This window comes from Anomaloglossus baeobatrachus, chromosome 6 (genome assembly GCF_048569485.1).
Source record: "Anomaloglossus baeobatrachus isolate aAnoBae1 chromosome 6, aAnoBae1.hap1, whole genome shotgun sequence".
NCBI lineage: Eukaryota > Metazoa > Chordata > Amphibia > Anura > Aromobatidae > Anomaloglossus > Anomaloglossus baeobatrachus.
Genome location: NC_134358.1, coordinates 137,640,678 through 137,653,989, shown reverse-complemented (window position 1 = coordinate 137,653,989; position 13,312 = coordinate 137,640,678). Strand labels below are relative to the sequence as shown.

At 43.9% G+C, this 13,312-nt stretch overlaps 1 protein-coding gene across 1 annotated transcript in view; it reads left to right on the top strand.

Annotated features, from left to right (window-relative positions):
* RGS20 (regulator of G protein signaling 20) overlaps positions 1–13,312 on the top strand; it is an 89,746-nt gene that overhangs the window by 53,424 nt on the left and 23,010 nt on the right. The window contains exon 2 of the mRNA XM_075316346.1: positions 11,844–11,992. Coding sequence (XP_075172461.1) covers positions 11,844–11,992 — 149 coding nt within the window. The remainder of the gene's footprint in view (positions 1–11,843; positions 11,993–13,312) is intronic.

Here is a 13,312-nt window from a genome sequence, read left to right as displayed (position 1 = left end):
AACTAAACCAGCCCATCTCTGACTGCAGCAATCTAGATGGTGGCAGGATTAGCTGCAGAGAGAAATCCATGGTGAATCTTCACACTTGTACACCTGCATATTTTGTTGCAGAATTGCCTTAAATTTGACTTCCTAAGGGGAAATAATCTCCATGTGTGGAACTGATAAATACTTACAATCCTTTATTTATTTTAGAAAGTTTCAGGTCCAATTTCCCAGAAGAATCATATAAAGAGATGTAGTAATAGCATCTGAAACTTCCACTTGCATTCCTTTTTGATGGGTCTTAAGGCCCTGTTACACGCAACGACATCGCTAACGAGATATCGTTGGGGTCACGGAATTCGTGACGCACATCCGGCCTCATTAGCGACGTTGTTTCGTGCATCACGTACGAGCAACCGCTAACGATGCAAAATACTCACCAAATCGTTGATTGTTGACACGTCGTCCATTTCCCAAATATCGTTGCTGGACGCAGGTTGTTCGTCGTTCCTGAGGCAGCACACATCGCTACGTGTGACACCCCAGGAATGACGAACAACACCGTACCTGCGTCCTCCGGCAACGAGGTGGGCATGACATTCATGTTGCTGCTCTTCGCCCCTCCGCTTCTATTGGACGCCTGCTGCCGTGACGTCGCTGTGAAGCCGCACGAACCACCCCCTTAGAAAAGAGGCTGTTCGCCGCCCACAGCGACGTCACTAGGAAGGTAAGTATGTGTGACTAACAATATTGTGCGCCACAGGCAGCGATTTGCTCGTGACGCACAAACGACGGGGGCGGGTGCTTTCACGAGCGACATCACTAGCGATGTCGCTGTGTGTAAAGCGCCCTTTAGGCAAGGGATATGGACAAAAGAGCAACATTTATTTGTTTGACATCGGCTGTGCCATTGCTGCCTTCTATGCTTTATACAAATTAAAAGAGTCCATGGAGCCTCTGTTAGGAGTCTCGACACGGAAAATAGCCAGATATCCCTCCGGGAAGGACCTAGCTAAGGAGTGACTCTTTTTAAGAGACCACTATAACCACCATATTAAATGGCGCTTATATCCAAATCTTGATGAGTTTAAAGATATGACAAGGGAAATACCAAGGCCAGGTATCCATCCACAGACAGCTGTTTCGGGGTATTGCCCCTCATCAGTGTGGAGTAGGATTCTGGCCAGGTGAAAGCAATACCTAGTAGACCAACAAGACAAAACAATCACTGATCTCGGGGAGACCAGCCAGAGAAAACACTGCCGGCAGCCAGCAAAGGCGCTCAACAGTGAAATGCTAGGTGCATTGCCCCCTGGGAAGTATGCAAATCAAAAGAGTGCATGGAGCCTCTGTTAGGAGTCTCGACAGAGAATAGCCAGATATCCCTCCGGGAAGGACCTAGCAAAGATCCTATGCTTTATAGGAAGGGGAAAAAAACATTTTTTTCTGCGCTGCTCTTAAAGACTTCAGGATGGAAGAGTCTAGGAAACAACGATAGAACAAATGCGGCTTATTCTATGCGTTTCACAACTATCCAGCTTCTTCTTCAGGATCTCTGATTTCACAGACACTTTGAAAAGCCTGGTGGGGACCGTACATTTGGGAGGACTAGTCCTAGTCTGGTCTCTGGAGGCTTCTGCTTTCCCCACTATGTGCATGATTAGGGAAAGACCTGTCAGTCTACGTAAGTAAGTCTTGGATAAGTTACTAGGGACCTACTTTGGACTAGTCATCTGAAACTTTTAGTCCCTGAACTGGTTTGTGCAGTGTTTGGTTTCTTTGGCTGCAATAACACGGGCGATGTCTGATTCATGCTGCTGATCCTGGAAACGTGAATCTTTCCATTTTCCTTTACTATTTAGTGGCATTAGATCGGTCAAATTCACATGCAGCAGAATGATTCTCTCATAGACTTGTATTGATTTGTAATCTCCTGTGCAGTCCAAGAGACACTGGTAGATCGACCAGTGTGACTGTGGAAACAGATGAAACCGGTAAATGAGTATAAGACTGGGGTAGGGGACTTACATTTAAGGCATTACTCCAATGGGGAAATAGATTAAAAGAAACCACTGGAGTGGTGCTTTCAGAATACCTTGTCTTATTAATACCAAACATCCTCTTATGTAAAGTAGAAATGATGGAGCCGGTGGTCACACGTAGGGATGACAGCTGAATGTATCATGTCAGGGTATGGTGATATTTTTACCAGGCTCGCAGTAGGTGATTTTATTAGAAATGATTGCACTTACAGAACTTTGCTCCCCGGAGGCCTGAACTCACCTTTGGCTACTTCTAGCCCGTGCACCTGGTAGCTGACATGCAAATTGTTTTATCTTACGGATAAACATTTGTCTAATGCACCATGTGAACAATACTTAATTTTCTGCCTCTATTGGTTGTGGTTCACCTTAATTATTCTTGTTTTTTAATTTGCAATCTAAATACCCATGGATGTTCTCATTACTTGGAAAACTCATTGTCTATTCTTAAATTTGCCAATATCTGCTTACTTTAAGTACATTTTTATGTGATCGTTATACGGAAAGAACGCTCATGTTTTGGTACAAATGGAAAAAAAAAAGAAAACATTATATATAGGTCAAACTGAATGACATTGATAAGATCCAAGCTACGACATGAAATACTCAGATGATTCTACTAGAAATTTTGAGGAGGTTTTCTTATCTTTAGGTTCTGTTCACACTGCCTTTTGCCTTTGGAGGGTCCAAACCATTGCTTTAGCAACTCCATCTTATTGCATGTTTAGAATAGTGCAGCTATCGAAATTGAGCTTCCCATTATAAGGAGGCCGTTGGGATTCGTCATACAAGAGATCACAGATATCATGGTGGCTTTTGTTATCAATGGAAGCCTAGATCATATGTGAGCATAGCCTCCTGCATATAGCAGGGCCACGAGTGTAGAGTTTGTTTGGTGGCATACTAAAGACATTGTCTGGAGAGAAGAAGTTATCTCCAAACCACAGGATAGGTGATAAATGATAGATCAGCAAGGGTCCGACTGCCTGGGATACCCACCGATTGACAGAGCAAGCTATGTTTATCCCCATTAGAATGGAGCAACAATGTGCCTGCTTGAGTGCCGCTTCATTCCTTGGCTGCCCAAAAAAGTTGAGTGTAGCACTCAGCAGCTCCTTAGGAGAGGAATGGAGTGCATGCGCAATAGAGTGCATGCGCAATAGAGTGCATGCGCAATAGAGTACATGTGCACATTTAATCCATCCATCGGATCCCTCTCGATCTGGGGTAAAAGGATTTCATTCTCCTGATTGATGAGGTAACTTCTATTCACTGGACATCCCATTTAAACTCTGTCAAGCCTACTAATTAAAGTGGAATCATAAAACCATCTATTGTGTATTGGCGCCTCAGGACTTTCCACCCTGACAGATGATGTTGGGGAAGATGACGGGCGATTCCAATTAAGGCTGGTTTCACACTACGTTTATTTAACATCCGTCCATAACGTTTTTTTAGCGGAAAAACGGATCCAGTGCAAATGCGTTTTCACTTCAATGCATTTGCAATGGACTCGCGTTAACATGCGTTCACCTGCGTTTGCGTGCGTTATAGTGAGGATCCAGCGACTTGCAGTTTTTTAACATCTTTCAAAAACGCTACTTGTAGCGTTTTTGAGCTGCGTCCAAATACTGCATGTCACCGGATCCTGACTAAACAGCACGCAAACGCATGTGAACGCTGGCGTGCTGATAGACAGGATCCTGCTTGCTCTACTGAGCATGCCCAGAACCAGTCTCCCATGATCTGTCTCTCTCTCCTCCTCCCTCCCTCACCCTCTCTCTCTATCTCTGTCTTTCCCCCTTCCTCCCCTCCCTCTCTCTCCCACCTGAGAGCTGCGGACACTCGTAACCAAGGTAAATATCGGGTAACCACTTCTCTTAGTTACCCGATGTTTACGTTGGTTACGTGTGCAGACAGCCCTGCTCCTAGCAGCTGCAGACACTCGTAACCAAGATAAATATCGGGTATCCAAGCCCGATGTTTACCTTGGTTACCAGCGTCTGCAGCTGTCAGAAGCCGGCTCCCAGTCTAGTTCCCCTCACTCCCGATCACATGACTCCAATGCCCGCCCCTAAACATCCAGTGACAGGATCCTGCAAAATAACAGATGCGTTTGCATGCGTTTTTTGCTGTAAAAGCAGGATCCGCTTTTGCAGCAAAAAAACGTTCCTGACGCATGTTAAATAAACGTAGTGTGAAACCAGCCTTAACTATTCAATATTTTTGTTCTCCAGGCAGATAAGCTACTAACCTATAAGTGTGGAGGCAAAAATAATACATCAACTCTCTATGGTTGTGTTCACAGATAGTTATTTAAGGTATCTGAGAACCTTAAAGGGGTTGTCCACTGGGGAACTAAATTAATTCAGTGGGCTACAGAAAATCAAAACATTGCTAGAACTGCGCCAATATGGAAGGTGCTTTTATTTTTTTGTGGGGCGCTGAATTGATTAAGCAGGAGTTATCCAGTAGTGGACAACACCTTTAAGTCACTTTGGCCCCTTACAAAGAAAATAGGGCATGCTTTGATTGCTCTAGTGGTGAAGGCACTACGCTACTTTCTCAGGATCAGTTGAGTTTTTGACGCTGCAGAATTTCTGCATCTTGAGTTTACTTGTTTTTTTTGTTGCATTTTTGATGCTGCATTTTTTATCTCTGGTGTGTCATCCATTAAATAAAGCTGTTTTGTTTTTGAAATTTCCCAGCATTAGCATCATTATTTGCGGATCATATGCTTTACCGTCTCATAAGGGCAACAAAACCCATGTTTTTAAAAAAGTTAAAAAAAGTAAAAAAAAAAAGTAAAAAAGTAAAAGTAAAAAAGTAATAATAAAAGTAAAAAATAATAAAATAAATAAATAAAATAAATAAATAAAAATAAATAAATAAAAATAAAAGTAAAAAAGGAAAAGTAAAAAAAAAACATGTTTTTTCTTTTACTGGTGGATTTTCAGCATCTAATGCTAGTCTATAGGGAAAATCTGCACTGAAAACTGAGCAGTGCCACAAGAGAAATTGATATGTTGAGGCTTGGGAAAAACGCACCACTGGTCAGATAACACAGAATAAAAAAGAAGCACAGAGGGCAGGAGATTTCTATTAATCCCATCCACTGTGTTTGTACTGTACAACACAGCGTTTTGAAAATATGCGGCGTTCACAATGTAACATTGTTCGTGGGAACATACCGTACATTTCTGCGGAGTAGCCAGCACTTCTGCTTTGTTAAATCTTTACAGCAGATATCGACACTATGTAGCCACAATCTGCTACAGACGTATATGCGATGCAGATTTCTAGTGCACGGCGAATATCCAAATGCCCATTTTTCATTGCGGCCGTGCTGTTGTCCATCCTCATACTGTAGAGTCTTGATGATACTGACTATACATTATCACAACTCTAATAATCGCCTTGTATGTGGACGATGCCTTGAATGTCATTGGCTGCTTGGAAGAACAAATACAAACGAAATCCCTTCTGGATATCCTAAATTTTAAAACAGTGTGCCAAATATAGTGAAACATCCTTTTGGAATTGTGTGTGGCTTTTTGCTCTTGTGCTATAAATCACAACAGTGAACGTGGAGTGCAAGTTATTTAGGAAGCTATATAACTGTGGTGAAGCTCAGGGGTATATACTGGGGCGAAGCTCAGGGGTATATACTGGGGCGAAGCTCAGGGGTATATACTGGAGCGAAGCTCAGGGGTATATACTGGGGCGAAGCTCAGGGGTATAGGGGCAGAGACATCTGCCTGTACCTGGCTTTAATACTGTTCTGTTGCACCACTGTATCATATCTGTCCTTTTCAGCTCCTATTAGCCGATAGATAATTCCAATACAGTGAAGCAGAATGTTTTGGTTACTTATCTGGCTTCACAACTTCTAGTGTCACATTTCCTATTTTAATCCACATGGTGGTGATGGTCGTCATATGCTAGAATTAGAATTGGCTCATATATTTTGGTAAGAAGAGTATGAAAAGTGTTCTCTTAATTATTGTCTATTGTTCCCTATATTTTCTTGAATTGCACTGTTCAGATCATGTTGCTAGTGAATATTATAGTTACTGTATAATGCAAGATTTTACCATACAATTGGTATTTTAATTTGTATTTCATACATCAATAACACACATAAAAAAATAAACTGTCATATATCTTATGAGAAGTCTTCTTTCTTCTCCTGGACTGATCTTTCACGCTCAATTCATTGGTACAGTCTGTAAAATCTGTATTCAGTGAAAACTGATTAATGAGATAGAAGATGACAGTTGGTGCATTTAATATTCTATGGAGAAGGGAGGGGGAGGAGCTAGAGGCAGGCAGGCATTCTGCTACAAGTTCTATGGAAATGATAGCATCAGTCCTCCATAGATGTGAGCACCCGCTGTCATTTCCTATCTCAGGAATGGAAAATCTCTATTCACCAAAGACACATTTTACCCATGAATAGAGAATTTGGAAAATGAATGATCAGTCCAGGAGGAGAAAGATGTGGAATTCTCTGATAAGATACATAACAAAGTTTCTTATTTTCACATCTACTATTGATTTAGGAAAAAAAAAACTAAAACGACAGTTAAGGGGGCTTTACACGCTACGATATCGTTAATGTTTTGTCGTCGGGGTCACGTTGTTAGTGACGCACATCCGGCGTCATTAACGATATCGCAGCGTGTGACACTGACCAGCGACCTTAAACGACCTCAAAAATGGTGAAAATCGTTCACCATGGAGAGGTCGTCCCAAACTCAAAAATCGGTAAGGGTTGTTTATCCAGGTGGTTCATCGCTCATGCGGCAGCACACATCGCTATGTGTGACACCGCAGGAGCGAGGAACATCTCCTTACCTGCCGCCGGCCCCAATGCGGAAGGAAGGAGGTGGGCGGGATGTTATGTCCTGCTCATCTCCGCCCCTCCACTTTGATTGGCCGGCCGCTTAGTGACGTTGCGGTGACGTCGCTGTGATGCCGAACGTCCCTCCCCCTTGAAGGAGGGATTGTTCGGCAGTCACAGCGACGCCGCCGACCAGGTAAGTATGTGTGACGCTGCCGTAGCGATAATGTTCGCTACGGCAGCGATCACAAATAATCGCATGCGCAACGGGGGCGGGTACTTACACGCTCGATATCGCTACAAATTGCTAGCGATATTGCTACCGTGTAAAGCCCCCTTTACTCTTTACTGGAGTCACAGACAACACTTAATTGAAGAGCTGCTATGGCAGTCAGCTATTGGAGTGAATCTGGATCCTACGTTTTCCTATCAAAGAACCGGTTGTGCCTAGGGAGTAGTGATGGTCTGACTGTAAAAGTCCGGATCCATGCTGTTTCAAACATGGCCGAGTGCTGGGCCCGGAATTCTGGGTATTGATCCGGATCTGGCACTTAAGAAATAAAAAAAAGGAAAAATAAAGAAATTAAGAATGAAGCAAGTGCTTTATACTTACCAAGTCTCCGTCGCGGCTGTAACTGCTCTCACGGCCACTCATTCTTCTTCCGGGGACCCGGAAGCGGCCTGGAGGCAGTTGCCAGAGCCTCTTTAAGTATGAAGCACTTGCACCTATCCCCCTATCCCTTCTATCACCATTTGTAATCTCCAGATTCTGGACCCCATAGACTTAGACCCAGTTAGACCCGCTAGTCCCGGTTATCTGAGAGTCCACACATCACTACTAGGGAGGTTATTATTGGCTGCTTACTTGCCGCAGTGACCACTGCTGGGGAGTTGCAGTATTTCATGTGTCGATACTAATGACATTCGTTAGTGACTCTCCACTGTGGCTCATGGAGTAGGGTACTGAGTTGGGGGCACAAATTAAGATATCCATATGATCTTTGCAAAGATGAGGCAATTCCTCTCGAGCAGCAAAAGAAAATATTACACCAATATATAGGTGAATAGACCAGCTCCACCCGTCGGGGGTACGTGTAGTCTTTATGGTGCAAGATACCTTGCTGGGGCTGGCATCCCAGAACAAAATATGTAAAGATAATCCAGCTCCAAACTCAGTTCAAACATTACAATCCACCATACTTTATTGAGGATCTATTAAAAACATTGTAGGGCAGTGCATTAAAGCCACCAACACGTTTCAATCACAGGAATCATTATTAGAATTGGTGTGTGAATATTACTTTCTTTGACACACCGATAATCATCTCTTTAAGGGACGACTAAAACTAAGCAAATGACTCAAGCTAAAGGGACGACTCAAACTAAAGGGACGACTCAAACTAAAGGGATGACTCAAACTAACGGGATGACTCAAACTAAAGGGACGACTCAATCTAAAGGGACGACTCAAACTAACGGGATGACTCAAACTAACGGGACGACTCAAACTAAAGGGACGACTCAAACTAAAGGGACGACTCAAACTAAAGGGATGACTCAAACTAACGGGATGACTCAAACTAACGGGATGACTCAAACTAACGGGATGACTCAAACTAAAGGGACAAATCAAACTAAAGGGACGACTCAAACTAAAGGAATGACTCAAGCTAAAGGGATGACTCAAGCTAATGGGATGACTCAAGCTAAAGGGACGACTCAAAATAAAGGGACAACTCAAACTAAAGGGATGACTCAAACTAAAGGGACAACTCAAACTAAAGGAATGACTCAAGCTAAAGGGACGACTCAAGCTAACGGGATGACTCAAACTAAAGGGACGACTCAATCTAAAGGGACAACTCAAACTAAAGGGACGACTCAAACTAAAGGGACGACTCAAACTAAATGGATGACTCAAACTAAAGGGACGACTCAAACTACTGTAAAGGGATACCTCAAACTATAAACGGACGACTCAAGCTAATGGGATGACTCAAACTAAAGGGACAACTGAAATGAACAGGATGACTCAATCTTAAGGGACACCTCAAATTATAAACGGACGACTCATACTAAAGGGAGGCCTCAAACTATCGGGATGACTCAAACTATAGGGATGACTCAAATTAAAGGCACTACTAACGGGAACACCCAAACTAACAGGACCACTCAAGCTAATGGGACCACTCAAACTAAACTAATGAATCAACCTTTCCAGGTTTTGGTGGCAGTATAAATTAGTGGTTACAGTTGTCAAAGACCTTTCTGTAACCGCATATTCAGGTTACTGTAGGCGACTTCAGGCACTTGTCAGTAGGGATTAGTACAACATGCACAAAGGCAGCATTACTGAAGGAGGGGAAGGAGTTCTGGAGAAATTAAATTTACATAAAAAACTCATCAGTCAGCAATGGATTTTCCTACATTTACTTATAGATCGATTCATCTCAACCAAATAGATGTTATGAAGGGAGATTGATCCTCTGCTAGACCACAAGTAGGCCATGATTGGAAACAATGAAGAGTTGTTAGTCATGGTGGTTAGGCTGGTTACTGTCATAGGGGAAGGAGCTGCTAATAATAAATATGATACATTTACTGGCTATAGGCAACAGGCCCAATACTATATTAGGGAAATAACTTTTTTTTTTCCAGATCACATTAAGGCTATGTGCACACATTAAGTGTTTGGTGCAGAATTTCCTGCACCAATTCTGCACCTCTTGACAGGAAAAACGCAGCCGCAAAAATGCTCTTTTGTGTCACATTTCAGTGTATTTTTACATGCATTTTTGGTCCAGATTTTTCACACTCATTAGTATGAGTGAAATCTGCAGCAAAAACACAAAGAATTGACAGTCTGCATATTTAAGGCTATGTGCACACTGCATTTTTGATGCGTTTTTGGGTGCAGTTTTGTCACAAATGCCTATCCATAAGCCAGCAATGTCATTGAGAATTCTGAAGTGCTGTGCACATGTTGCTTATTTCTTCTTTGCAGATTTAGTGCAGAAAATAATCTGCAGTGTGTCAATTCTTTCAGTGCTTTTTGGCCAGCATTTTTCCATCCTAAACACATGGGAAAAATACCATCCAAAACTCACCGAAAACATGGTAAAAATGCGTGTTTTTTTCTGCCAGGAGATTCAGATTTGGTGCAGAAATTTCTGAAACCAAATACTCTGTGTGCACATAGCGTAATTCTGCACCAAATCTGCAAGGAGAAAATAAGTAATGTGTGCATCAGGCTTCAGGATTATCATTCACCTTGCGGGCATCCAGATTCCTTTCAGGTTTGTGACAAATTTGTGCAGAAAAAAATGCTCCAAATCTGCAACGTGTGCAGAGGCCCTAAGATGAAATAAATGCATAAGACTAAATCATAATGACAACTATTGCATCTGGGTGATAGTTTGGAGACACGGTGCTTGGAGTCTGTCACTTACCAAAATGCTTACTAAACCACTTATGCAGGCATGTAGGGACTTAGGCGTCCTTTGCACACTACGATATCGCAGGTGCGATGTCGGTGGGGTCAAATCGAAAGTGACACACATCCAGCGTCGTTGTCGATATTGTAGTGTATAAATCCTTTTTGATACGATTAACGAGCGCAAAAGCATCGTATCATCGGTGTAGGGTCTGACATTTCCATAATTTGCCAGCAGTAACAGGTACGATGTTGTTCCTTGTTCCTGCGGCAGCACACATTGCTGTGTGAGAAGCCGCAGGAGCGAGGAACATCTCCTTCCTGCGTCACCGCGTCTAACACCGGCTCTGCGGAAGGAAGGAGGGGGGCGGGATGTTTGTCCCGCTCATCTCCGCCCCTCCGCTTCTATTGGCTACCTGCCGTGTAACGTCGCTATGACGCCGCACGACCCGCCCCCTTAATAAGAAGGCGGGTCGCCGGCCAGAGCGACGTCGCAGGGCAGGTAAGTGCGTGTGAAGCTGCCGTAGCGATAATGTTCGCTACGGTAGCAATCACAAGATATCGCTGCTGCAACGGGGGCGGGGACTATCGCGCTCGACATCGCAGCATCGGCTTGCAATGTCGCAGCGTGCAAAGTACCCCTTAGTCCCTTTTAAAATCATCCCTGTAGTATAAATTTTAGTAGTTTAGTTGCTATAAAAAAAGATATACAGTATTTCATATGCAGTTGAAAGGGCTTCAGTGCACCCTTGGCATTGCCAAAAAGGCTCAGGGCACCTTTTTCGCCCCCTCAATGTGCATTGTAGTAGCGTTTTGTCATGTGATTGACAGCGCACTATGAAGCGGCGCTCACACAGTGTTATTCTGGCTGAGTGGCAGCCGCAGACAGGAGCCAGCGATGAGATCTGGCAGTGACACTTATGTGAACTTATCTGACAGCACTGAACACAATCGATTCTGCTCCTCCACACGGAGTGCACCGTCAATCAAGATATGAAGAAGTGAGAGGGCATGTCGGTGCGTTGTGCTGTGTGGTCACACCAGGGATGCTCCACCGCTCCCCACATTCGCATTTTATAGCGGCTAAGTCCCATACATACCTGTATAAGTGGATTAGCTATCATTCTGGGGGGACACACTCCCTTTAATTTTCCAACAAGGGTAATTCAAAATTAAAAAAAGAAACTACGGAGTTTACCTACTCGACAACATATACGTCTTTATGCACGGTGGCTCAGTGGTTAGCACTGCAGCCTTGCAGCGCTGGGGTCCTGGGTTCAAATCCCACCAAGGACAACATCTGCAAGGAGTTTGTATGTTCTCCCCGTGTTTGCGTGGGTTTCCTCCGGGTTCTCCGGTTTCCTCCCACACTCCAAAGACATACAGATAGGGACTCTAGATTGTGAGCCCCAATGGGGACAGTGTTGCCAATGTATGTAAAGCGCTGTGGAATTAATAGCGCTATATAAAATGAATAAAATTATTATTATTATTATAATTATGCTGCTTTGTTTTACACAGTTGTTTGCTTTGGTTGCAGCCCATGGGATCAGAGCGGATGGAGATGCGCAAGCGGCAGATGTCGGTGCACCAGGAGACCGTGAGCTCCTCTCAAGCACAGCAAGGAGTTGGGAACAGGGGATCCAATGCCTGCTGCTTCTGCTGGTGCTGTTGTTGCAGTTGCTCTTGGTAAGTTTATTTTACCCTTCATATAATAATGCACATGGTGCGGCCATGCTCAGGGTCTGTACAGCCACGTGGTGCATCTCTACTGCACCGCGTAACATTAATGTAATAGTGATAAAATCATTTATATAGCGTCCACATATTCCACATCACTTTACAAGTCAAAGTAGATATGGTGAGTCCACCTGAGTTTACCTCACTATCTAGCTTTTCTGTCATAACAGATTACAAACGCACCGGACAGAAAACCACTTGCAACGTCAAAATGGTTAAAACCTAGTAGTGATGTCTCAGGTCACCTGATAAAGGCACATTAGTGATCTCCCTGTGGCTTACTTGATGTGATCACCATTGTGAAATCATGGCAGCACACCTGACCAAAACCCCCATGTGATGTGGTAATAGTTTTCCGGACTGAAACAGTTGTGATGTTAAGTTATCTAAGAGCTGCACAACTCCCGACCATCCCAGATCCAGCAGGACAGTCCTGGAATTGAGCCAAGTGTCCCACCCTGCCATCTTCAGTGTAACGCTCTGCAGCATAAGCACTGACCCGCTGAGCTCGCCCTGTACAGACACTGTTAGCAGGTGAGGGGCTGCAATACTCCCTGAGAAGACAGAAGCGGTTTAATACAAAAACAAAGTGCCCCCCTTGCAAGGTGCTTCTGGTGTTGTTGTTTCCGTTGGTGAGCTGCCGCAGTCCCAGGGACTGGGCTGTGAGTGGTACCTGGCGATTACCTACGACCCAGCCTATCCTCACCATCATAAGCACTAGGGAATACCCAGTAGTCACTTAGCTTCCTGCCTTATGGGTAAGCCCAGCTTGCGATGCAGTGGGTCCATACCCACCAGCGTTATAATAATTATGCCCACATAGTGTTCCAAATGATATGATTACCCATCAAATACTAGGATGGCCCTCATATAGCACTACAAATAGTATGATGACCCCTCATATAGCACTCCAAATAGTATGATGACCCCTCATATAGCAATCCAAATAGTATGATGGCCTTCACACAGCACTCCAAATAGTATCATGGACCCCAAATAGCCCTCCAAAAAGTTTGATGCCCCCAAAATAGTTAGGTGACCCCCAGATAGCACTTCAATTGGTATGATGGCCCCCACATAGCCCTGCAAATACCATGATAGCCCACCACATAGCCCTGCAAATAGTATGATGGCCCCCACATAGCCTTTCAAATAGTATGATGGCCCCCACTTAGCCCTGCAAATACCATGTTGGCCCCCCACATAGGCCTGCAAATAGTATGATGGCCCCCACATAGCCTTCCAAATAGTATGATGGCCCCTACATAA